Source organism: Phycodurus eques, chromosome 13 (assembly GCF_024500275.1).
Source record: "Phycodurus eques isolate BA_2022a chromosome 13, UOR_Pequ_1.1, whole genome shotgun sequence".
Taxonomy (NCBI): Eukaryota; Metazoa; Chordata; class Actinopteri; order Syngnathiformes; family Syngnathidae; genus Phycodurus; species Phycodurus eques.
The window spans coordinates 4,846,976-4,874,085 of record NC_084537.1 but is presented as its reverse complement, the minus strand read 5'-3'; the positions used below and the strand labels follow the sequence as shown (position 1 = coordinate 4,874,085).

Sequence of the window (27,110 nt, the reverse complement as noted above, 5' to 3'; positions counted from 1 at the left end):
GGCAAGGAAACATATTGGAGAGAGAGGGAGGGAGAATCTAGATCCAACACACCGTGAAGCTAGCGTGGCTAGGTACCAGACTAAGTAGCCAGTAGGCTAGCTGGAAGAGCGGCAGTTTGGTTCCGTCGATGAAAATTAATGGACCAGTAGCAAGCGCAAAACACAACGAGCCAGGATTGTATGTGAGACAAGCTACGGTGAGGGAGCAACGTTAAAGTAAGCCATTTTAAACGAAGAAGAAAAACTTTTCTGTTGGGGAGACGCAGCGAAAACTGCGTCAGTCAGAAGACAAAACATGCCAGCATACTCCTTTACTGGTTCAATAATAATCAAATTGGACTTTTCATTTGTTGGACTATTATTTTGGAAAAGTACAAGGAATAAACATTCAAATCTGATTCGTTATTCGCTCGTTTACATCACGAATAGTGAGTGGGGATGTAGACCCAGAGTCCGAACATTAATAGATACTGTACATTGTACTGTGTGTGTCGATAGAAGTATAGATACAACTATAATATATAGATGTAAAAATAAAGATGTCAATTGATTAATGGCTATAGATATAGATGTGTAAACAGATGTATACATATAAAAGATAGTTGTATAAATATAGACATATATGTTGATGTATAGATGTGTACATTTGAAAAAAAATCCCCCAAAAATATTTTTCAAAAATGTCTTTATACAGTCAAGGCGAAAAGTAGTGTCACCCTGGGGGTGCCAATGTTTTTAGCCATGGCTGTATGAAATGAGTAAACGTTTCCTGTTCTAGGTAAATTAGGAGAACCAAAATTATTTCTATTTGCTAAATGCCAGAATAATGATGACACACACACACACAATGGGCAGGAGAACCCCCTTAAATTTTTCACTTTGTTATATTGCAGCCGTTTGCGAAAATCTTTTTTTTTTTCCCCTCAATGTACACACAGCACCCCATATTGACAGAAAAAACGGAATTGTTGAAGTTTTTTCATATTTATTAAAAAGAAACCTGAAATATCACACAGCCATGAGTAGAAGAAGAAGAAGAATCACCCTTCATTGTCATGAAGATGCATGCATGCACACAAAATTTGTTCTCTGCATTTTACCCACCACAGTGAACACACACGTTAGTGGAACACACTGGAGCAGGGGGCAGTTGAAGCACCAGGTGAGCATTTCGGGGTATCAGTGTCTTGCTCAAGGACACCACAGCCGTGAGTCCGGCGGATGGTCCAGTCGGGGTCTTAATCCTTGGCCCCCCACGGTAGCAGGCGATAATCTTAACCATTGGGCCACGGCTGCCCGGCATTCAGACCCTTTACTGGTTCTACACCTTCATTGGAGTCTAGCTGTGTTTGATTTGTACTTGATTAGGAAAGCCACAGACCTGTCTACAGCTCACAGTGCATGTCAGAGCAAATGAGAATCATGAGGTCAAAGGAACTGCCTGAAGAGCTCAGAGACAGAACTGTGGCAAGGCACAGATCTGGCCAAGGTTACAAAAGACATTCTGCTCTACTTAAGGTTCCTACGAGCACAGTGCCCTGCATAATCCTTAAATGGAAGACATTTGGGACGACCAGAACCTTTCCTAGAGCAATCGGGAGAAGAGCCTTGGTTAGAGAGGTTCAGAAAAACCCAAAGGTCACTGTGGCTGAGCTCCAGAGATGGGAGAAAGTTCTAGAAATTCAACCATCACTGCAGCCCTCCACCAGTCGGGGCTTTATGGCAGAGTGGCCCGACGGAAGCCTCTCCTCAGTGCAAGACACATGAAAGCCTGCATGGAGTTTGCAAAAAAAAAACACCTGAAAGGACTCCAAGATGCTGAGAAATAAGATTCTCTGGTCTGATGAGACCAATATAGAACGTTTTGGCCTTAATTCTAAGCGGTATGTGTGGAGAAATCCAGGCACTGCTCATCACCTCTCCAATACAGTCCCAACAGTGAAGCATGGTGGTGGCCGCATCACGCTGTGCGGAACAGGGCGACTGGTTGCAATCGAAGGAAATATGAATGCGGCCAAGTACAGCGATATCCTGGACGAAAACCTTCTCCAGAGTGCTCAGGACCTCAGACCGCGCCGAAGGTTCACCCTCCAACAAGACAATGACTCTAAGCACACAGCTAAAATAATGGAGTGACTTCAGAACAACTCCATGACTGTTCTTAAATGGCCCAGCCAGAGCCCTGACTTCAACCCAATTGAGCATCTCCGGAGAGACCTGAAAATGGGTGTCAGCCAACGTTCACCATCTGACCAGTTCGGGGTGTACCCTGCCTCTCGTCTGAAGCCAGCTGGGATAGGCTTGAGCACGCCCGTGACCCTAGTGAGGATAAGAGGTATAGAAAATGGATGGATGGATGGATATACACACATACAGTTACTGAAATAAGATTTGAAGACTGCTCGTGTGGAGGAACTTCTGGTGAAATTTTCAGGTCTATAGCACCTTTGGAAGTATATTTAGTGAGAAAAATGGTGATGTGTTAAATACTTATTTCAGCCGCTGTATTTATATCCAAAAGAAAAAGGCCCGATAGGACTCCTCCTTTAGCTTGACGGCATCCCTCACTGCTGGTGTCAACCAAAGGTTTCTGGGGTTGCCACCGCGACTGGCACCGACCACCTTACAGCCACAGCTCTGGTTGACGGCACCATCAATGGAGGCGTGGACATGGCCCACTTGAAATCAATGTAACCCGCCTCCCCCGGGACGTGAGTGAAGTTCTGCCGGAGGTGGGAATTGAAACTCCTTCTGACAGGGGATTCTGCCAGACATTCCCAGCAGACCCTCACAATACGTTTGGTCCTTTCAGGTCAGACCGGCATCTTCTTCCACCATCGGAGCCAACACACCACCAGGTGGTGATCAGTTGAAAGCTCCGCGCTGCTCTTCACCTGAGGTTCCAAGATGTTCAGCCGCAAGTCCGATGACACGACAACAAACTCGATCATTGAACCGCAGCCTAGGGTGTCCTGGTGCCAAGTGCACGTAAGGACAAGCTTATGTTTGAACATGGTCTTCGTTATGGCCACCCCATGTTAAGAACAGAAGTCCAATCACGGAACACCACTTGGGTTCTGATCTGGGGGGCCGTTCCTCCCAATCATGCCCTTCCAGGTCTCACTGTCATTGGCCCACGTGAGCGTCCATGGGGGTTAACCCCAATGTACAGGTGCCGAGCCGTGGGGAATAAGTATACCCACACCTGCTCGACGCCTCTCACCATAGGCAAATCCAGAGTGGAAGAGAATCCAACCCCTTACGAGAGGACTGGTACCAGAGCTCAAGCCGTGTGTGGAGGCGAGTCCGACTATAATAGAGTCTGAATTAACTTCTCAACCTCACATACCAGCTCCGGCTCCTTCCCTGCCTGAGAGAGGTGACATTCCACATCCCAAGAGCCGGCTTCAGTAGCTGGGAATCAAATCGCGAAGGTCCCTGCCTTTGGCCACCACCCATATCTCTCTCTCCCTCTCTTTCTCTCTCTCTCTCTCTCTCTTTCTCTCTCTGATATTTTGTATACATCTTTCTATGTAAGTATATATGTATGTCTGTTGATGCATCATCTTCAAATAACTTTTTTTTTTTTCAAAAATAAATATAGCTGTATAGATTAGGGCTGCAGCTATCAGGTATTTGAGTATCCTACTAAAAACTTAATCAAATAATTATTTGGATAAATTATATTGTTGTTTGGGTAAAGACCAATTATGAATGTACAAGAAAAAAATAGTAATTTCACTGAAAAATTTAGCTCCAATTGTTTTTCTTTTTTTAGATAACTGTTTTGTTTCTCAATTTCACATAGAGCAGCAAACTGTATTTTCTGCTTTAGAAATATTTTCAGTCAGGCAAGAAAACGTAGATAAATTTCACTTCAAACTTAGCATTTTTTGACTTGACTCAAAACGTAGCATAGCCACTTGCAGATAAGATGGTATTACACTGACCATAATATGGAACGATAGTTTGCGCGACTATAACATGATGTAACGTATTCAGAGTGCTTGTTAAGCACTGTGAGATGTCTCAATTAACTTTTTCCTGCCGGTAATAGGCAGCTACTGTATATACCAATACTAGGCTTTGCACGATCAGGATTTTGGAGGCCGATCAGTGAGTTTAAATAACCGATCAACGATCCAATCACAAGATGGAACAATGTCTATTTAAATGACTTACTCATTTACTGTATATACTGACAATAAATAATGTATCTTTGTTCATCTGTTCCTGCCAGTGAGGCATAGTGACTGACAGAACAAATGAATGGTCTTCTATTAGATGGCAGGAAGTACATACAGTAATTAATGTATCCACTTTTTCTGACATTTTTGTTTGTTGGTCTGCCGTGAGATTTTTCAATTGTAAAATATGTGCCTTGGCTCCATAAAGGTTGGAAATCACTGCTCTGTTCAGTTCATGTATTCTAAACAGTCAGGTCAAACCAACATTACAACATGGCAGAAATAATGCGTGCTAACTTACTGTAATTACATTACTTTATTGTAATTAAATTACTTCACCCACACCGAAACTTTAGAGCATGGTTCGACAGAACGCCTGCATGTTTACGCACAACCGTTAGTGCTAGCACAAGCTTGCTAGGCTACATAATGTTTTATTGCCTGCTTGCGAGCGGTATCGTATTAAAAGTACGTGAACATATCTCAAGCAGTCCTCAAACGAGCGTCCTCTCCCGAGCACCGGGGACCACCAGCACATTTTCCCCCATTTTGTTCTTAGAAACACATGGCGAGATCAGTTATTGTTTGAGTTGACTAGCTGATCTGAATACAAGATTTTATTGCGGTCGTCTGACATAGTGCAATTGTGAGAGACCAAATTTGTCTTGTAGTCTGATCCACGTATTGCATGTCTGCCTCAGACGTGTTGTGTTGTCTGTCCCACACCGGCGCCATGTTTATTAAAAAAAAAAAAAAAAACTTTATTGGTGATCAGATATTTACAGCACTACGTCAAACGATGTGACAAGACTAAAAATAAACTAGCTTTTGGATTCAAATATATTGTACACGATGGTGACGGGGAGTAGATGTCTTTTACAAAGCCGATCGGATCTCCGAATTATGATATTAAAGCCGATTAGCCAATCAGCATAAAATGCTAATTATCGGCCGATGCCGATCAGATCTGTGTTGTAATACCCTCGGAAGTGGTCAAGGAGGAAGGGAGTCGCCAATGCACTGTCAGGCGCTTTATTGAACTCACGGCAACACAAAAACATCACAAATTCACAAGCTGCAGTCGTCTACAACTCATGCCAAGAGCGTCTACTGACTTTTTCTTGCGCTTGCGTCACAATTATCACCCCCGCGGGCCCTCTTAAAGGCGTACACACAATTACAGATACAGTACTCAATACATTTCAGTATTCGTTGCAGCCCTAGTATTGATATAGATTGTAGTTATAGATGTATCGATAGATGTGATGATATAAATGTATTGATGGGTGTACAGTAAAAGTATAAACAATCTATAAAAGTAGCTGCACATGATTGTAAATGTATCGACAGATGGATAGATTTATCCTGTGTTTAACCAGGTAAGGCAATCAAGAACATTTTCTCATTTACAAGGCCGATCTAGAGGCAATTTAGATGTATTGATATATGTATACATATAGATGTTGATTTAAATGTATGTTTAAATATAGATGGATGGATTTCGCTGTAAGTTGACACGAAAATGTTAAAATGACGCATTCATGTTGAGCCTCCTTCTCACAAGTTGCCGTCATGTATTTTGGTGTACTTGTCGTCAGGATCCGTGTGGCGGGCATCAAGGGTCTCCAGGGCGTGGTACGAAAAACAGTCAACGACGAGCTGCAGGCCATCATCTGGGAGCCACAGCACATGGACAAACTTATCCCCTCCATGCTCTTCAACATGCAGGATGGTGATGACATGGACAGGTAGTACAACATACAATCTTATACACTGCTGCGTTTAGATATGAGTGACCTAATAACAGTACTCACATTCATATAGATTTTATCCTTTGTGTAGAATGGCTTATATTATATACAACCCCAATTCCAATGAAGTTGGGACGTTGTGTTAAACAAATAAAAACAGAATACAATGATTTGCAATGATTTTATGGCTGCAACACATTCCCAAACAGCTGGGACAGGATCATGTTTATCACTGTTTTACATCACTTTTTTCTTTTAACAACATTCAATAAACGTTTGGGAACTGAGGACGCTAATTGATGAAGCTTTGTAGGTGCAATCCTTTCCCGTTCTTGCTTGATGTACAGCTTTAGCTGTTCAATAGTCCGGCGTCTCCGTTGTCATATGTACCTTTCAGCATTAATGGTGCCTTCACAGATGTGTAAGTTACACATTCCATTGGCACTAACACAGCCCCATACCATCAGAGATGCTGGCTTTTGAACTTTGCGTCCATAACAGTCGGGATGGTTCTTTTCCTCTTTGGCTCGGAGGACACGACGTCCACAATTTCCAAAAACAAATTGAAACGTGGACTTGTCGGACCACAGAACACTTTTCCACTTTGCATCGGTCCCTCTTAGATGAGCTCGGGCCCAGAGAAGCCGGCGGCGTTTCTGGGTGTTGTTGATAAATGGCTTTTGCTTTGCATAGTAGAGTTTCAAGTTGCACTTACGGATGTAGCGCCGAACTGTATTTACTGACATTGGTTTTCAGAAGTGTTCCTGAGCCGATGTGGTGATGTCCTTTACATATTGATGTCTGTTTTTGATGCAGTGCCGCCTGAGGGGTTGAAGGTCACGGGCATTCAATGTTGGTTTTCGCCCCTCTATATATATATCTATATATATATATATATATATATATATATATGTGTGTGTGTGTGTGTGTGTGTGTATATATATATATATATATAATAAATATAACATTTGCCAGGCTAGTGAACAACAACACAATGCTAGTGAAGACGCTAATAACCATATCTAAGTTTAGCCATACCAGTGAACATTTCAATAAACGTCATTAGATATGCTAATAACCATGACATTTGCGATGCAAGTGAAGACGCTAATCAACATGTTGTGAAATGTTAGCCGCACCAACGAATATTTTAATCAACGTCATCAGTCATGATATGAATAGCGACATTCTATACCACTTTTTTTCAGACTGAAACCAGTCCGAGTATTCACTCCTGAGTACTCACCGATACCGAGTACCAATACCACTAGAACATTTGAAAATATACATTAATGCACTGAATAATAATGTCTTATTCTCAGTCGATATTTATGAAATACTGTAATGTACAAAGTCATCATACCACCCATTTTTCGTTGGCAAATAAACTTATAAATGTCGATAGCAACACTCCAATAATGCACTCTAAGCATTAATATAAACCTTATAAACACATATACTTAAAGATATTGCGTCTTAATGGGCATAATATGGCAGAGGATGGCGAAGGATGCAATTCACACTGAAAAACGTTCTGTCCTCCATGCATGTCATTTTCGTACTGAAGGTAGAACAGCCAAATGGCACCGAAACAACAAACCAAAGAACACAAGTGTGCTGGTGTGAGTAACACACACACGCGCATAAGTCTAATGAGTCCTTAACACTGACGCACATGACAATTCACCAACCTGTCAGATTTCTTTTTGCCTTAATTATGGGTGACTGGGATCAGCAGCCTTTACGAGTACCCGATACATTGAAGTAAGGCTCTTATACAACAGTCCAGTCCATGCTTCGCTCCAGCACTTTTATCCAGCAGCGCCCGGACGGCATGCAGAGCCCACGTAATCGCAACAAAATGTTGCTAAGGTGCTAACGTAATAGCAAGAAGTAAGAGTGAATGTTGCCCGCTTAGTTGTTTATTGACACTCTGGTTGAAGTCTACTGTAAAACTAAACTCGCATAACAAAAGAATTACACCTATTGAATGTTCCGGAGTACCTGGAGAAAACCCACTCAGGCACGGGGAGAACATGCAAACTCCACACAGGCGAGGCCGGATTTAAACGAGGGTCCACAGAACTGTGAGGCAGATATGCTAACCAGTCGCCCACCGTGCCACATATTTTATTCAATTGAAGTGGATTCTTATTTCTACAGTTACTTTATGCAACCCATTGATTAATAATAAATGGGTCCGTTTTTCTCATACCTACTATTGCTGATTATTGTTCTCTATTTGAGTACTATCACTTCATCAAGCCTTTTCTAACATTTCATACTACAAAATAAGTAAAGTTTGTATGATTATTGCTGATATCGGATCGGCTTTGTGTCGGCTAAAATTCAAGGCTGCAATATCTGTATTGGATCTGAAGTGAAAAAGTTGGATCGAGACATCCCTAATTCGGTACACCGCTGCACATGCTAATGAATATAACATTAGGCGGGTGAGTGAACATGATAATAAACATGATATGAGCAATGCTACCGAAGACGCTAATTAACGTATCCTGTAATGTTTGCCAACTTTGAAAAACAAATTAGAATGAAATTAGTACAAATAAATAACAAAACAAATTGTTTTCGTGGCCATGATCCCCATTTCATAGCAACAAATGACTATTTTGCTTTTTTTTTTTTTTTTTTTTTTGTCTTGTCTGGGTCTTGGTATTTTTAAGATCAAGTTGAGGGAAATGTTTCATCTGATGCTTTAGTGTCACGGGCCAATTTGTACAGCGTTAGCTTTGCTTAAAGAGTTTCTTGGTGCTGTCTTGCTCAGGTAGTTTCCATGTCACCAACAATCTATTTTTTAGGCCTCGTCGGACATTTTCCTTCCTTTCTTTCTTCCTCCTGGGTCTGATTATTTCTCTGCGGCAGGGACTCTGTTCTGACTGGAGCATTTCCGCGTCACTGGCGTCCAATTATCCACCACCACAACAGGGAATATGTCTGCCATCTCTAATGGCGTTCTGTCCTGTCAGACACTTGTACTGTAGCTGCTGACCTCACACTATGGCGCTTCTACGCTGGGAAGCTTGTGAAATATTTTTCAAGACTGACTGTGAGCTCAATCAGCCAGCACCATGCTCATTTTCAGACTTCAGTTAAGTGCTTGTGTGCAAACCTTTGTGCTTAAGGGCCACGCTTGATTTTTAACAATGGCCAGCTCTTTTATAGTCTTTCATGTGTTCTTGTCACTTCAGCCCAGATTCTTTCTTATTATTCTTTCCTCACGAGGAGCCTAAACGGCTGTGTGTCACATGCAAGAGCCGAGCAAAAAGACGCGAAATACAGGAGCCGCTGGCCAAGTACCTTGATCACCCCACTTTAGCAGTAGATACAAAAATACACCACTGAATATGACCAACTCGAGTTTCTTCACACCCGTCATCCTCACTTCTTGTGTCTTCCTCACTCTCCTCATTTCCCTGATCACACTCTGGCTCGAACTGAAATGGCTCAACAGCGTTCATCGCTGCCAGGGGGCTGCTACTGTGGCTACTGCTAAAAACTCCAGGCGTCAGGCACATCCCCATTTGACGTCACTACCCAGAATGCACTGCGACAAAAAAAACAATGGCGGCCGATGTTGAAATTACGATTTGTAAAAATATATAAATCTGGAAATGATTATCGAAAGTTATTGTTACTCAAGTCGAAAGACATCATCAGAATCAGAATCAGAATCAGAATCATCTTTATTTGCCAAGTATGTCCAAAACACACAAGGAATTTGTCTCCGGTAGTTGGAGCCGCTCCAGTACAACAAACAGTCAATTTACAGAACACTTTGGGGACATAAAGACATTGACAAAAAACAATTGTGCAAAAAGATGCAGAGTCCTCTAGCACTTAGAGCAGTTCGAACGACTAATATTGCAATCGTCCGGTGCAATGACCATTGTGCAAAGGGCGCTGAGACTTCAAGGAGTGTATGCGGTTTAAAGTGACGAGTAGTGCGATCATCTGGGACAATGTTGGTTGTGCAAATGTTACAGATACTCCTCAATCAGTGTGCAAATGGAGCAGATGCTACTCTGCATGAGTGGCCAGTATATGCAAATAGTGCAGCATGGCGAGACAACTACAGTGAGTGCACGAGTAATACATAATTGGCCCCACAGAAATGTGACAACGAACTCAAGTCAAAAAATTGCCAGCTTGTTGTAATGGAATTGTAGGTTAGGTGTTTAAGAAGTTGATCGCAAGAGGGAAGAAGCTGTTGGAATGTCTACTAGTTCTAGTTTGCGTTGATCGGTAGCGCCTACCTGAGGGAAGGAGCTGGAAGAGCTGGTGACCGGGGTGCAGACGGTCCGAGAGGATTTTGCACGCCCTTGTCTTAGTTCTGGCAGCGTGCAAGTCCTCAATGGTGGGTAGGGGGGTACCGACAATCCTTTCAGCAGTTTTGATTGTCCGTTGCAGACGGAGTTTGTCCTTTTTTGTAGCAGCACCAAACCAGACTGTGATGGAAGAACACAGGGCCGATTCGATGACCGCTGTGTAGAACTGTCTCAGCAGCTCCGGTGGCAGGCCGTGCTTTCTCAGAAGCCGCAGGAAGTACATCCTCTGCTGGGCCTTTTTGAGGACGGAGTTGATGTTGTTCGCCCACTTCAGGTCCTGAGAGATTGTAATTCCCAGGAACTTGAAGGTCTCGACGGTTGACACAAGGCAGCTGGACAACGTGAGGGGCAGCTGTGGCGAAGGATGCCTCCTGAAGTCCACGATCATCTCTACCGTCTTGAGCGTGTTCAGCTCCAGGTTGTGTCGCCCGCACCACAGCTCCAGCCGCTCCGCTTCCTGTCGATATGCAGACTCGTCACCGTCCTTGATGAGGCCGATGACAGTGGTGTCATCTGCAAACTTCAGGAGCTTGACAGTCGGGTTCGCTGAGGTGCAGTCGTTCGTGTAGAGAGAGAAGAGCAGCGGAGAGAGGACACAACCTTGGGGCGCCCCAGTGCTGATGCTGCGTGTGGATGAGGTGGCCTCCCCCAGCCTGACCTGCTGTGTCCTGCCCGTCAGAAAGCTGTAAATCCACTGGCAGATGGCAGGTGAGACGCTGAGCTGGAGAAGCTTGGTTGAAAGGAGTTCAGGGATGATGGTGTTGAACGCTGAGCTGAAGTCCACGAACAGGATCCTCGCGTAGGTCCCTGCACTGTCGAGGTGTTCTAGGATGAAGTGCAGTCCCATGTTGAGTGCATCATCCGCAGACCTGTTCGCTTGGTAGGCAAACTGCAGGGGGTCCAGCAGGGGACCTGTGACACTCTTGAGGTGGTCCAGCACGAGACGTTCAAAGGACTTCATGACCACAGATGTCAAAGCGACAGGCCTGTAGTCATTCAGACCAGAGATTGCAGGTTTCTTGGGGACTGGAATGATGGTGGAGCCTTTGAAGCAGGATGGAACTTCGCACATTTCCAAAGATCTGTTAAAGATCTGAGTGAAGACTGGAGCGAGCTGGTCCGCGCAGACTTTGAGGCAGGATGGGGACACATGGTCCGGTCCTGTTGCTTTGTTAATCTTCTGTTGTTTGAAGATGCGTCTCACATCCTGTTCATGGATGGTTAACGCAGAAGTCAGAGGTGTGGTTGTGGTCGCGGGTGCGGCCGGGTGGGTGTGTGGAGTGAAACTGTCCTTTTCAAATCTGCAATAGAAGGTATTCAAGTCGTTGGCTAGTGTGCTATTGTTCTCAGCTTGGGGGGATCGTCGCTTGTAATTAGTCAGCGATTGGAATGCACGGCAGACTGATTTCGAGTCGTTCGCTCTAAACTGTTTTTCCAACTTTGCTGCATAGATCCTCTTTGCAATGTTAATTTCTTTAGTAAGCTGGTTTCTAGCTCGATTATACAGGGCCCTGTCCCAGCTCTGATATGCATCTTCCTTAGCTTGGCGAAGCTGCTTAAGTTTAGCAGTGAACCACGGCTTGTTGTTGTTGAATGTCCGAAATGATTTTGTTGGTACACAAACCTCTTCACAGAAACTGATATAGGATGTGACAGTGTCCGTATATTCATCCAGGCTGTCAGCTGAATTTTCAAAGACACTCCAGTCTGTGCAGTCTAAACAGCTTTGAAGTTCCATCTTTGCTTCATTGGTCCACTCATTGACTGTTTTCACTGTAGGCTTCGCACATTTAAGTTCTTGCTTGTACGTCGGTATTAAGTGAATTAAGCAGTGATCAGACGAGCCCAGGGCTGCACGAGGTATAGCACGGTATGCGTTTTTTACCGTAGTGTAGCAGTGGTCTAAAGTATTATTTTCCCTGGTAGGACAGTCGATGTGCTGCTTGTATTTCGGGAGTTCGTGGTTGAGTTTAGCTTTGTTAAAGTCCCCGAGAATAATGAGGGGTGAGTCAGGGTGTTTTTTTTCAATTTCGTTGACTTGTTCGGCGAGCGTTAGCAATGCGGCCCTCGTGTTAGCTTGCGGTGTAATATAGACTCCAGCCAGTATAAACGATGCAAACTCACGTGGCGAGTAAAATGGTTTACAGTTCAGAAACAGCGACTCCAAATGCGGGCTGCAGTGTGTGCTGAGTACCGTGACGTCCGTACACCATTTTTCGTTTATATGGAGGCATATCCCGCCGCCCTTCGTTTTTCCCGATGATTCCATGTCGCGGTCCGCTCGATGAATGTTGAAGCCGGGAAGCGTGACGGCGCCATCGGGTACAGCGTCGCAAAGCCAGGTCTCCGTGAAGCACATGGCCGCGGAACGTCCGAAGTCTTTACTGGTCTTTAACAGAAGATGAAGCTCGTCCCTTTTGTTGGGTAGGGAGCGTACATTCGCGAGGTGGATCGACGGGAACGCCAATCTGTGTCCTCTCTTGCGGAGTTTCACCTGAATGCCGGCTCGTTTTCCTCTGTGGCGCCGCTTCCGCATCCATGCGCCGAAAACCGCGGACGCCGCTCCGGTGAGTAACTCGGGGAAAAAACTGAGCGGATTTTCGAAAGTTGGTGACAGAAAGTCCGGAGTAGCCTCCTTGATGGTTAGCAGGTCTCCCCTTGTGTAAGTGAGTCGTGTAAGGTCTCCAAAGACGGACGAAAAACACAAAAACAAAGACAATACTAGAGAGCGCGTTACCGAGGCGGCCACACTGGTAGGCGCCATCTGTTGCACTGACTTGCACTCATATATAGTATACAGTAGTTACACTTTGTAGAACCAGTTTATTTATTTACATTTTGTTTTCATATCCTTTGTTTTTATACATTAGTGTTTTTTTGTTTTGTTTTTTATATATATACATATATATAACATACCAAAAAATCTTTGGGGTGGGGGCTGGAATGTATTAATGGCATTTCAATTCATTTCAATGATGCAAATGTATGTCATATTTTCAAATAAATTGTTACAAGCTCAGTTATGGAACAAATTAAACTCGTAAGTCAGGGTAACACTGAGTTTTGAAATCCAAAGTGTTTATTAAAACCAGTGAACCTGCCATGTTCCTGATGTCTCTTACTATGCCACGCCCCTTTCAGCACTACAGTTGCTGTTGATGTGACTTACGGCCTGTCCCAATGTATAGCAACTACACTTTATAAAAATGTCGTTTGTGTGTGTGTGTGTGTGTGTGTGTGTGTGCGTGCGTGTGCGTGCGTGCGCACGCTCATATCAGGGCCGGAGTGGGACATCCTAGCACGCCGTGCGTGTCTGGTCAGGACTGTGACGAGAACCCATCCACGCTGGCAGAGAGCTGCTTCAGAGAACTGCTGGGACGCGCCGCCTACGGAAATATGAACAATGCCGTGAAACCAGTGCTGGTGTGAGTAACAACTACACACACATTTACACTGCACAGATCTGAACTAGGCATACAGTGGGTAAACCTCAGATGAACACATGCATAAAGTACACACACACACACACTAACTATATACGCAGAAACTATAACACATGATACAGTAAACCCTCACTTATTTACCCCTGCAGTAAATGAAATCTGCGAAGTAGTGACAAATAATGTAATATACAGTATTACTACATGTTTCATATACAATTCCAATTTGTGATACTGCACTTTAGAGAGGTGCAGGTATTATTTATGTCCACTTGAGGTCACCACACACACACACACACACAACACAAGCAAATGCCTATTTAGCATGCACTGCTTGTGCGGTGTGAACAACAGCCCATGCAGATGCGGTGTGAACAAGAGATTTCCTGCCTTTAAGCATGGGCACCGTTCCTCAGAATCATGGTCCTGCAATTCTGTCAGCAAGAACCGTTAGGGGCACCCAGAATTCATTGCGGTGGTGTTTTAAACTGCGGTACTGTAGTTGTAGAAACTCAATCTAAAATGTTGCTTTTTACTTGTATTTGTTCCTGTCGATTTTGTTACGATTGTGTGCGTTAGCTATTCGTCGGAATATGTTTGGTATTTGTGAATCTCTTTCCACTTTCCGGACATGTCCAACATATTCTCAAGCAAATTGGTGATTTACCAAAAGTATGAGTTGCACATACTCAGTAAGGTTTATTTTTCTGCTAACAAGAGGCCAATTGACCTGTGAGTCAATGGTACCATTTAACGCCTTTAGCCTATAAAGCTGACTGTATGAGAGATGTGCAGGTGAGTAACTGTACTGCAGTGACCTTTATTTTAAAAAAACAAAACAAATAATAATAATATGAATCCGCTGAATCCGCAGTAAATGGACCGCGATAAAATCAGGGATTACTGTACACACATTGGTAAACTACACACCAGTAAACTACACACCATCACACACACACAAACTATCCTCACACATAATCTACGCACATGTGCAATCTACACACGCGTAAACTACACGCACAAGTACTCATAAACTACACATTCATGCACACACAGCACCCAATATTGACAGAAAAAAATAACAATTGTTGAAATTTTTGCTGATTTATTAAAAAAGAAAAACTGAAATATCTAGACAGCCGTAAGTATTAATACCCTTTGCTGTGACACTCATATAATTAACTCAATGCTGTCCATTTCTTCTGCTCATCCTTAAAATGGTTCTACACCTTCATTGGAGTCCACCTGTGTTTAATTATACTGATTGGACTTGATTAGGAAAGCCACACCCCTGTCTATATAAGACCTTACAGCTCACAGTGCATGTCAGAGCAAATGACAATCATGAGGTCAAAGGAACTGCCTGAAGAGCTCAGAGACAGTATTCTGGCAAGGCACAGATCTGGCCAAGTTTTTAATAAAAAAGTTTGCTGCATTTAAAATTCCCAAGAGCACAGTGGCCTCCATAATCGTGAAATGGAAGACATTTGGGACGATCAGAACCCTTCCTAAAGCTGGCGCGTCCGGCCAAAGTGAGCAATTGGAGGAGAAGAGCCTTGGTGAGAGAGGTAAAGAAGAACCCAAAGATCACTGTGGCTGATCTCCAGAGATGCAGTCGGGAGATGGGAGAAAGTTCTAGAAAGTCAACCATCACTGCAGCCCTCCACCAATTGGGGCTTTATGGCAGAGTGGCCCGACGGGAGCCTCTCCTCAGTGCAAGACACATGAAAGCTTGCATGGAGTTTGCTAAAAGATGGTGAGAAATAAGATTCTCTGGTCTGATGAGACCCAGATAGAAATTGTTGGCCTTAATCCTCAGTAGGATGTGTGGAGAAAACCAGGCACTGCTCATCACCTGTCCAATACAGTCCCAACAGTGAAGCATGTTGGTGGCAGCAGTGTGCTCAGAACCTCAGACTGGGCCAAAAGTTCACCTTCAAAAAAGAGAATGACCCTAAGCACACAGCTAAAATACCGAAGGAGTGGCTTCAGAAAAACAATGTGACTGTTTTTGAATGCCCCAGACAGAGCCCAGACTTAAACCCAATTGAGTATCTCTGGAAAGACCTGAAAATGGCTGCCCACCAACGTTCACCATCCAACCTGACAGAACTGGAGAGAGTCTGCAAGGAGGAATGGCAGATGATCCCCAAATCCTAGTGTGAAAAACATGTTGCAGCATTCCCCAAAAGACTCACGGCTGTATTAGCTCAAAAGGGGGCTTCTACTAAATACTGAGCCAAGAGTCTGAATACTTACGGCTGTGTGATATTTCAGCGCTTCAGCTGCCCCCTGCTCCAGTGTGTTCCACTAACACGTGTGTGTTCACTGTGATGGGTAAAATGCAGAGAACAAATTTCGTGTGCATGCATGCATGTTCATGACAATAAAAGGTGTTCTTCTTCTTCTTCTACTTATGACTGTGTGATATTTCAGTTTTTCTTTTTAATAAATCTGAAAGAAAAAAATTTAAAAAAAATTCTGTCAATATGGGCTGCTGTGTGTACATTAATGTGGACAAATTAACTTAAATTATTTTAGCAAATGGCTGCAATATAAAAAAAAAAGTGAATACTTTCCATACCCACTGTATATATAGTACACACCCACATCAACTACACGATGGGTAGACTACACTCACACACATGCACTTCACACATAGACTACACACACAAACTACACGAATAATTAACACACAGGTAAAGTACACGCACGTCAACTACACAGTGGTAAACTATGCATACACAAACTACACACGATAAATTCCTCTTGTAACAAATAGTTTCTGTAGTGTAGTGTGTAATGTCAAATCTGTAAACATGAATATTAGTTGCTAATGTATTTTTCAACAAAAAAAATATGATTTTTTTTTAAGTTGATTTAGGTCAATTTTGATGGGCTGAATCCAAATATCACATTGATTTGTCTCAGGTTTTTGAACGATGGCCACGTTTTTGTTTACATGTACACGTATTTTCGCTGATTGAACAATGATGACGTAACATTCAATTTACAGGTACTTACTTTTATCACCATCTACTATTTGAATAATAAGCTGTTAACAACTTGGCATAAAAACCAGACCTGAACAAGAGAAACTGATGTCATTTTTGGATTCAGCGATGCAAAATTGTCATAAATCAGTTGAAAAAAACGTTTTTTTTGTAACCCAGTGTTATCAGTACATCAAGGTCCATGTCTTGCCTCGTTATTAATGATCATGTTCTTCACCTGTGGATCGCAAGGTTGACTCCCTGGATTGGATGCAGTGGCGAGGGGGGTCTTTTGCCCTCCAGTGGTCAACCTAATGAAGTGTCCATGAGCGTGACCCTGCTGTGATGTCCGCCTTGTAATGAGCGGCTCCGAATCTTTTAATGACTGCATAGCGCATAGCGTCTCTCTCGTCTCTCTTCTGGTGTCACTGGCCAGGCTTAATCTCCTCCGGCAGAGGGAGGGATTGTTGCTATTAATAGAAGCACTGGGGTTCATCACGGGGGAAGGAGGAGGAGGTTTTGTGGGGGTTCACATTGACGTCACATTGGACTGCAGCTTGACTGAGGATCCTCATCTTCCTCTTAAAATGGATGCTGTGCTTTGCATGCGCTACAAGTAAAAGTTGACACTGTCACGCAGTCAAGATGTCCATTTGTACTAATTTAAAAATGATTTTACCTAATGTTCGGTGTGTTTTTACATATATGGCAAACTGTTTTCAGGCCTGGCTTATGGATAGTTTTTTTTGTGGGTCTACTAATGATAGACATGCCTACCAAGTTTTATGTTGCCATGTCAAACTGGCATTGGAGGCTGAATTTTCAAAATCTCTCAAGGACAAGTTCATCTTTGAAGGACCTCAACAAATGGTCAAAATTAACCTAACATTACTTTTTCAAACCAAAACAGCAGAATCTTTTTTTTTCCAGCTTGGCTTCTTGAGAGTTTTTCGTGGGTTTACTCATGATAGACATGTCTACCAAATGTCATGCGTATAAGTCAAACTAGCTTCCCGCACTGACCTTTCCAAAATCTCTTGGACATTTTAGCCTTTGAAGGACTCCTGGAAATTAGCCTAAATTTGCCACTTCAAACCATGTCTTTGTGAGATTTTTATGAGTTGCCTCATGAGAGACACATCTACCAAATTACATGTTGCTAAGTCAAACTGGTTTCAGGGGCTGAATTTTCAAAATCTCTAGGACAAGTTTGTCTTTGCAGAACCCCTGGTAAAATTAGCCTAAAATGATCACTTCAAGCTACCGTATTTTCATGACCATAAGGCGCACTTAAAAGTCTTACATTTTCTCCAAAATGGACGGGGCGCCTTATAATGCGGCGCGCCTTATGTGTGCACTGAGTTCCAAAATCTGTAAATGTTGTGTGACTTTGATGAGCGTTCCGCTTCACTGACTGGGAGCATTTCCGGCCGACATGCTGCTTATAAAGAGGAACGGCGGACGTGACTGAGGACAGCATGCGGACGCTAAAGGAGGAAGGGTGCACGTGACAGACGACGCTAAAGGCACGCCCCCAGTAGGTATATGCATTGTGCAAAACATCGGTTTGGGTAAGGACCCCCAAAAATGGCACCTACGAAGAGACATGCTTACGAAGCACAGTTTAAACTGCAAGCTATCAGTTACGTGGAGGAACATGGGAATCGAGCAGCCGGGAGAGAATTCAACGAATCCATGGTTCGCAGGTGGAGGAGGCGGGAAAACGAGCTTCGCCTAGTCAAGAAGACGAAGCTGAGTTTCCGCGGAAACAAGGCGAGGCTTTTAATACGGTCCGTGAAAATACGGTAAATGGGCGACTTCATGTCTTTTCAGGCGTGGATTCTCCAGACATTTTTGTGCATCTAGTCCTGATAGACATGTTTACCAAATCTCTCGTTGCTCGGTCAACCTGCCTTAGGGGGCTGAATTTGCCCTGAAAGATCTGCTGAGGAACAGCGAGATCGGAGTTGCTTCGACAACCTCTGACCCCTCCTCCCATAGATATTTAAAAAAAAAAAAAAAAAAAAAGAAAAACTAGGCTGATGTCGGTGTGGAGTTCAGCAAGGCGCCTGTTCAACGGAGGCGTTTGATTGGATGAAGTGTGTGTTGACAGAGTGATGTCAGAGAGTAGAGGAAGAAAACTGTCCACTTTGGAATTGTCTGAAATGAATGTGTCACTCACACAAACCCAGGGATGTCATTTTGGCTCGGTTTCACACGCGTGTTTTGTTTCTTTTCAATTTCACTTTCAAATCACTTGATTTTCGCCACACGTTCTTTGAACCAAAATTTTAGTTGAGAGCCAGCTTCAGATTCACCGCTGCTCTACTGAAGGGGGAAAAAATGGGAGCAATTAAGACACTGTAATGCCCTCGCATGTGGTTAAGGAGACCCACATGCACTTTCTTGGGGGTGGGGGGGAATTTTTTTGAATGTCATTATCTTTGTGTCATATTGCAATCTGTTAATTTGTAAATAAATAAATACAATATTTAAAAAATCAGCAAGGGCTAATATTGGCCGATGAATTGGTCGGGCCCTACAATACAGTGCTATTTTTGTTTAAAACAAAGCTTTAAAAAAAAGCTGCTTTTTTTTTTAGTGGTGGTTAGAATGGATTATTGGCATTTAAATTAATTTCAATGGGGAAAATGGATTTGATATGAGTAAATTGAGTTACTAGCTCAGTTACGGAACTCGTAAATGTGGGGGTTTGCTGTACAGTGAACCGCCGCATATACACGCTTTGGTATTCTCGAATTTCCCTTTTCGTGGATTTGTTGTTTTTAACCTATCCTGCATTATTTGCTGAAAAACTCTCTCATCTTTGTTTTGGGCCATCTTGCAGTAACTTGTGTCCAGGAACTACGTTGAAGTGAGATGAGGAGCTTCATTAAGACAAAAGTAGTGTTTTGCCGCTACCTTGTTACATCGGTTGGCAGCTGTAAACCTTATAAGGGAGGGGTGTCAATTACTCGAGGATTTTCTCTACTCCAAATCCGCCACCAATAGCCAGACGTGACTGTGAAAGATGAAGCTTATTTAGCATTTATTAGCTCGCTGTTACAATTGGGGTGCGTGTTCACCCGTCCTGGTGATTGACATGTTCCGACCCCCCCAGACCACTGCCACATAACACCAGCAGACCTTGGGGAGTTGAAGACGTCATGCCAGCTGCCGTCTTGGCCAAGGCCACGCTTGTCTTCCTCAGTGGGAGGCGAGCAGCAGCTGTGGCTCGCAGACGCGTCAGCCTCCAGGGAGAGCCTGGACGGCATCCGGAGGGGGGGGGGGGTTCAGGTCAGTCGGCAAATCTGTCGGCTGCCATCTGTTGCGCGTGACCTTGCGTCAAATATTGTACCCGCCAAAGGGTGACCTGATGACATCAGATGACTGATGATGACATGACGTTTGCATCCGCAGGCACCTGGACAACCATAACCTGTGGGAGCCCAACGAGTTTGCCGTTTCCTGCTTTAGGATCATCATGTACTCCATTCAGGTCAGCGTCCTTGTTGGACTGTCACCTGCAAGAAAACAAATCTTAATTTTTTTGCCTACCCTGCCCATCTAATCTGTCTGCTCTACCCACCTACCTAATATACCTACCCATATAATCTACCTACCTACCTATCTATTTCAATTACATTCCCACTTACCAATCTAATCAGTCGCCCTGTGCGAGACCCCCATTTGGTGCCCCCTGCCGCCAACACGTACACATACCAATGAAATCAGACTGGAGATTCTATCAATCTATCCATTTTCCATACCACTTATCCTCACTGGGCTATCCCATCTGTGAGCAAAGAATAATTTGAATTAAGACAACAACAAAATACAGTAACACAAATCATGCATTGGACGAAACAAACAAGAGAAACTTATTGCAATAATTATCTCCCAGCATGATAACTTTATTTTATGATGAGAATTGGATTAAGTTAATTACTTGATGCTTAACCATGTTTCAGACACATTACAATCATTCCACTTTATCATCGGTGTCAGTGGTTTTGCTAATTGACTCATGAACAGAATTTCTCCCTCCACATTTGTTCAGGTCCTCGTTAGCTTTATACAGCATGCAGCAAAGTATGTCAAGATCATAAAACGTTTGTCATGTTGTCGTACAGACAGACGAACAGGGTCCTCACTAAACAAAACACTAACTTCGGGTACGACAAAATTTTGCACAACAAGTAAGTAGAACAAACGTACAACTACTATGACTCTTAGGTAACACAAGCAAAAACAGACAATGATAAAACACATTAGCTACAAATATATTTTCAATCATGCTTACGTGAAATGAGCAAGTTCTTCTCCTTGTGGTATTGCAGGCGCAGCACTCTCACCATGTCATCCAGCAGGTCTTGGGCCACCTGGACACCCACAGCAAAAACACCCCCAGGGTACGCGCTGGCATCGTACAGGTGCTGCTGGAGACTGTGGCCATCGCGGCCAAAGGCTCTGTGGGTGAGTCGTGTCGCGCAGTTCATCTTTATATGGGGGTAAAAAAAAAACCACAACTGTGCTCCCAATTGTTCTCTCATTCATTACTGACGAATATAAAGGGATTTTTATTAGACTTTACACCGATCTGATCGGACTGATCGGTATTGGCCAATAATTAGCATTTTATGCTGATCGTCTGATTGGCTTTAATGTCATATTTCGCCTATCTGATCAATGACGTCATTGATCGGCTCCACAAAAGACATTTACTCCGTGTTGCCATCATGGACAGGATATTTGAATCCAAAAGCTGGTTTATTTTTAGCATTGTCACGCGTCTTTTGACGTAGTACTGAAAATATCTGAGAGCCAATAAAGTTATTTAAAAATAAATAAATAAAAAATGTCGGTGGTGTGGGACAGACAACACTAAAAGACAAATTTGGTCTTTCACGATTGCACTTTGTCAGAATACTGCACTAAAATCTTGTATTCCGATACCACCGCATCCCGTCTTTTACGATCACTGGGCTTTAGCTTGTCAACTCAAACGTGACTGGATACACTCGTTACCAGGGCCACGGCAACAACAATCGATGGCGTCGTGTGTATTATTAGAACAAAATGGGGGGGAAACGTGAGCTGGTGGTCACCGGTGCTCTGGAGAGGATGTTCGTTTAAGGCTTGCTTCAGGTATGTTCACATACTTTTAATACGGTACGCCTCGCACGCAAGCAACAAAACTAGTTGCTACTGCTTGCACTAACGGCCGTACCAACAGTCTGTCGAATCATGGTCTAAAGTTTTTATATGTGTGAAGTAATTTAATTACAACTTACTACTCTGACATCCTCCCGGATGACCGAGCTTCTCACCCTATCTCTAAGGGAGAGCCCGGACACCCTGCGGAGGAAACTCATTTCGGCCGGTATCCGGGATCTTGTTCTTTCAGTCACAACCCACAACTCGTGATCATAGGTGAGGGTAGGAACGTAGCTTGACCGGTAAATCGAGAGCTTCACCTTTCGGCTCAGCTCCTTCTTTACCACAATGGATCGATGCAAAGTCTGCATCACTGCAGACACCGCACCGATCCGCCTGTCAATCTCCCGTTCCATTCTTCCCTCACTAGTGAACAAGACCCCAAGATACTTGAACTCCTCCACTTGGGGCAGGATCTCATCCCCGACCTGGAGAGGGCATGCCACCCTTTTCCGACTGCGGACCATGGTCTCAGATTTGGAGGTGCTGATTCTCATCCCAGCCGCTTCACTCTCAGCTGCGAACTGCTCCAGTGAGAGTTGGAGGTCACGGCTTGATGAAGCCAACAGAACCATATCATCTGCAAAAAGCAGAGATCCAATACTGAGGCCACCAAACCGGACCCCCTCTACGTCTCGGCTGCGCCTAGAAATTCTGTCCATAAAAGTCATGAACAGAATCGGTGACAAAGGGCAGCCTTGGCAGAGTCCAACCCTCACCGGAAATGAGTCCGACTTACTGCCGGATATGCGGACCAAACTCTGACTCCCGTCGTACAGCGACCGAACAGCCCGTATCAATGGGTTCGGTACCTCATACTCCCGAAGCACCCCCCACAGGACCCCCCGAGAGACACGGTTGAACGCCTTCTCCAAGTCCACAAAACACATGTAGACTGGTTGGGCAAACTCCCACGCACTGCCAAGGGTGTAGAGCTGGTCCGCTGTTCCACGGCCAAGACGAAAACCACACTGGTCCTCCTGAATCTGAGATTCAACTTCCCAACGGATCCTCCTCTCCAGCACCCCTGAATAGGCCTTACCAGGGAGGCTGAGGAGTGTGATCCCCCTGTAGTTGGAACACACTCTCTAGTCCCCTTTCTTAAAAAGGGGGACCACCACCCCAGTCTGCCAATCCAGAGGCACTGTCCCCGATGTCCACACGATGTTGCAGAGCCATGTTAACCAGGACAGCCCCACAACATCCTGAGCCTTTAGGAACTCCGGGCGAATCTCATCCACCTCCGGGGCCTTGCCAGCGAGGAGCTTTTTAACCACCTTGGTTACCTCAACCCCAGAAATAGGAGATCACGCCTCAGAGAACCCAGACTCTGCTCCCTCATGGGAAGGCGTGTCGGTGGAATTGAGGAGGTCTTCGAAGTATTCTCCCCACAGACTCACGTCCCGAGTCAAGGTCAGCAGTGCCCCATCCTCGGACTGGCATCTTCCCCTACCATCGGCGCCAACTCACCACCAGGTGGTGATCAGTTGACCGCTCCGCCCCTCTCTTCACCCGAGTGTCCAAGACATGCGGCCGCAAGTCCGATGACACGACCACAAAGTCGATCATCGAACTGCGACCTAGGGTGTCCTGGTGCCAAGTGCACGCGTTGACACCCTTATGCTTGAACATGGTGTTCGTTATGGACAATCTGTGATGAGCACAGAAGTCCAATAACAGAACACCGCGCGGGTTCTGATCGGGGGGGTCGTTCCTCCCAATCATGCCCTTCCAGGTCTCACTGTCATTGCCCACGTGAGCATTGAAGTCCCCCAGCAGACGATGGAGTCCGCAGCGGGAGTGCTCTCCAGCACCCCCTCCAAGGACTACAAAAAGGGTGGGTACTCTGAACTGCTGTATGGTGCATAGGCACAAACAACAGTCAGGAACCGTCCCCCCACCTGAAGGCGGAGGGAGGCTACCCTCTCGTCCACCGGAGTGAACCCGAACGTACAAGCGCCGAGCTGGGGAGCAATAAGTATACCCACACCTGCTCTGCATCTCTCACCGTGGGCAACTCCAGAATGGAAGAGAGTCCAACACCTCTCGAGAAGACTGGTACCAGAGCCCAAGCTGTCCGTGGAGGTGAGTCCGACTATATCTTGTCGGAACTTCTCGACCTCACACAACAGCTCGGGCTCCTTCCCTGCCAGAGAGGTGACATTCCACGTCCCGAGAGCCAACTTCTGTAGCCGGGGATCGGATCGCCAAGGTCCCCGCCTTCGGCCACCGCCCAGCTCGCACTGCACCCGACCCCTATGGCCCCTCCCACAGGTGGAGAGCCCATGGGAAGGGGGACCCACGTTACCCTTTCAAGCTGTGCCCGGCCGGACCCCATGGGGGCAGGCCCGGCCACCGGGCGCTCGCCTTCGACCCCCACCTCAGGCCTGGCTCCAGAGGGGGGCCCCGGTGAGCCGCGTCCGGGCAAGGGAAACCTGAGTCCATTTTTTGTCATCATCATAAGGGGTCTTTACAACATTTATTGTAAATTTTGTTTGGGAGGCTGGAACCGATTAATGGCATCTGTATTAATTTCAATTAGGAAAGTCACGGAACGAGTTAAACACCATCTCAAGGCATCATGAGTCAAATGAAAAATAGTTTTGGAGCATTATTTGGGCGCTGTCAAAGATTGCATCATTACAACTCACCGGATCAAAGGCAGTTGGTGAACTTAATAAATATTGAACAAATGAATCAGTTATAATAACATTATATTGTTTTAACCATTGGGCCTTGTTCAATTTTACAGTACTAGCCTTTTAGCTTGTCTGGAAATTGATGTTGTTATATGGTAGAAAACGATATGATTTGTTTAATCATATTGTATGATTCAATCCAGTAAACAAAAATTATTTAAAAAAATAAATAAATAGATAAATAAATAATAAATACATTTCCTCGGTTTCAATTGGCCAAAAGTGATTTTCGAGTCCCCATTAGGTGTTCACTACTTTTCCAGATGCATTCATTAAGTACAGTATAATCACTATACATTCCAACAGCACGGTACCCCATACTCCTGAAGAACCCCCCCGAGGGACACGGCCACGATACAGTGTGTAGGGATATTGCTTTGCCAGCACAGCCATGGTCTCATGTGTGTTTCACCGCCTCTGTGTTGGGAAACAAACATTCCTGCTGGCCAGGAACCATCCAAGAGTGCAGAGCAGGTGACGCACTGGAGAGTGAACCCGCCACGCCTCCCAATCTGTGGCTCGGTACGGTATCAAACATGACGTGGACTTAGATGAACATGTGGACCAGGGGGTGGGCACACGTCCGGACCAGCCAGCATTTACCTTATCAATAACCCGGTAATATTTGTTACATTAATTTTTGACTTTTTTTTTGTTTGTTTTTTTAACTCAGACTGGTCATTAAAATCAAAATTTATTTTTCTATTTGTGTATCTTAGTAAATGACTGGCTATTGGAGTAATGGAAATATTTTTTTTAAAAGTACCAAAAACAAACTCACATGCATTTATTTTTGTTTTATTAACAGTGAATTGCTTAATTAATTATCATGAAATCCATTTGAATTAAATTAATAAATATAATTGCTATTTATTGATGCATTTATATTTGATATTAGTACTGTACTATATTTGATTGTCACTAAATGACGTAATTCATTCTAAATAAAAAAAACTAGTAAAATGCACACATTCAGATGTTTTTTAATTTTATTAAAAGCATGAATTATTATGATAAACTAATTTACAAAAAAATACAAGTCTAAAAAAATAAACAAATGTATCTTTAAGTAAATGTTAAGTCTATTTTACATGAAATAAAATTAGTAAAATAAACGATTGTAAAAAATAAACAAAATATCAGTCAAATAAATGATTTGTAAATGAATAAATGTTTTTCAATTCAATTATTAAAAATAGATCATGAATTAATTTTATTAAACTATTTTACATAAAATGTAAACTAAAATGCAATAAAAGTGTTTATTACATTAAATAATCCAATTTAATATTTAGATTTATTAATATAAACAATTTGGCACAAAATACGTCTAGAATGATTTTTAAAGTTAAATTGATGAATTGATTAAAATGATCAATAATAAAATGAAAATGACAAATCAATTATTTAGTTATTAAATATAATAATTATTATTTCTGAAACCTTTTTCTACAGATGAGCTGACCCATTTATAAATTTTTTTAAATCAAATGTGGCCCTTGAGCACGAGTTTGCCCAGCCCTGAATTGTAGCCTGTGCTAACCCATACTACCCTGTACTAGCGTAGCTCCATGGCGTGCTGTTGTAGCCTCAGTTTGTTAGTCCCTTAGGGACCGTGACGGACAGACATGAGATAGACTTTCCCACCCCTGCTGCCTGTGGAAGCCCGTCTAGCCTCTCACTTGGCATGTCGGGCGTTGTTTAGGTCCCACGGTTCTGGAGGTGTTCAACACGCTGCTCAAACACTTGAGGATGAGCGTGGACTTGGAGCTTGGCGAGAGCTCCCGCAGAAACTCGGCCTGCAGCGCCTCGTCAGCAGGCCGTGCGAAGGAGAGCGACGAGCGCATTGTGCAGAACGCCATCATTCAGACAATCGGTACGCGGGCAGGTGCATTTTTACGTTTCCATCTCTTGATACTTGAATATAACGTGCTTTTCCTCCGTCTCTGTGGTATCCCGGCAGGATTCTTTGGGGGTAACCTGCCTGACTACCAGAGAGCTGAGGTAATGATGTTCATCATGGGCAAAGTGCCCGTCTATGGGACACCTTGTCACACACTGGACACTGTCAAGATTGGGTGAGTTGCAAGGAAGTCAACACTCGACGAGTATCTACACCTACCTACCTACAGTATATATGTAATATACCTACCTACCTGTTTAATCTACCTATTTCACTAGTCTACCTACCTACCCACCTACCTACCTAATAGAGGCTGACATTTGTTTCGGAATCTCACCAGGTCCCGTGGGTCATGCGGGATTCCCATGGGATGGGAGCGAACTTCACGAGCAATAACGTGATTGGGCAGTAGTAGGAGTGCTGGTCATTGGGAGTGGGAGGCTGTGGGAATTGTGGTAACAAAGTCCCCGGGAATTGATGGGAGTGCATACCATGAGACCCATTTTCCCTCCCTACCTACTAAGCTATCTAATATATCTACCTATATCTAAAATCTCCTTAGCTACAGTATTTT

At 44.0% G+C, this 27,110-nt stretch overlaps 1 protein-coding gene across 13 annotated transcripts in view; it reads left to right on the top strand.

The window, feature by feature from the left end:
- The window catches only part of efr3a (EFR3 homolog A (S. cerevisiae)), an 87,195-nt gene that overhangs the window by 41,064 nt on the left and 19,021 nt on the right, over nucleotides 1-27,110 (top strand). For 10 of the 13 annotated variants that reach the window (XM_061695291.1, XM_061695289.1, XM_061695287.1 and 7 more), the window contains 7 exons: nucleotides 5,786-5,935; nucleotides 13,563-13,709; nucleotides 20,138-20,216; nucleotides 21,058-21,193; nucleotides 25,084-25,155; nucleotides 26,339-26,509; nucleotides 26,597-26,711. In XM_061695291.1, the coding sequence (XP_061551275.1) occupies nucleotides 5,786-5,935; nucleotides 13,563-13,709; nucleotides 20,138-20,216; nucleotides 21,058-21,193; nucleotides 25,084-25,155; nucleotides 26,339-26,509; nucleotides 26,597-26,711 (870 nt within the window). The remainder of the gene's footprint in view (nucleotides 1-5,785; nucleotides 5,936-13,562; nucleotides 13,710-20,137; nucleotides 20,217-21,057; nucleotides 21,194-25,083; nucleotides 25,156-26,338; nucleotides 26,510-26,596; nucleotides 26,712-27,110) is intronic. The other 3 variants (XM_061695296.1, XM_061695295.1, XM_061695294.1) reach the window with 1 other exon arrangement.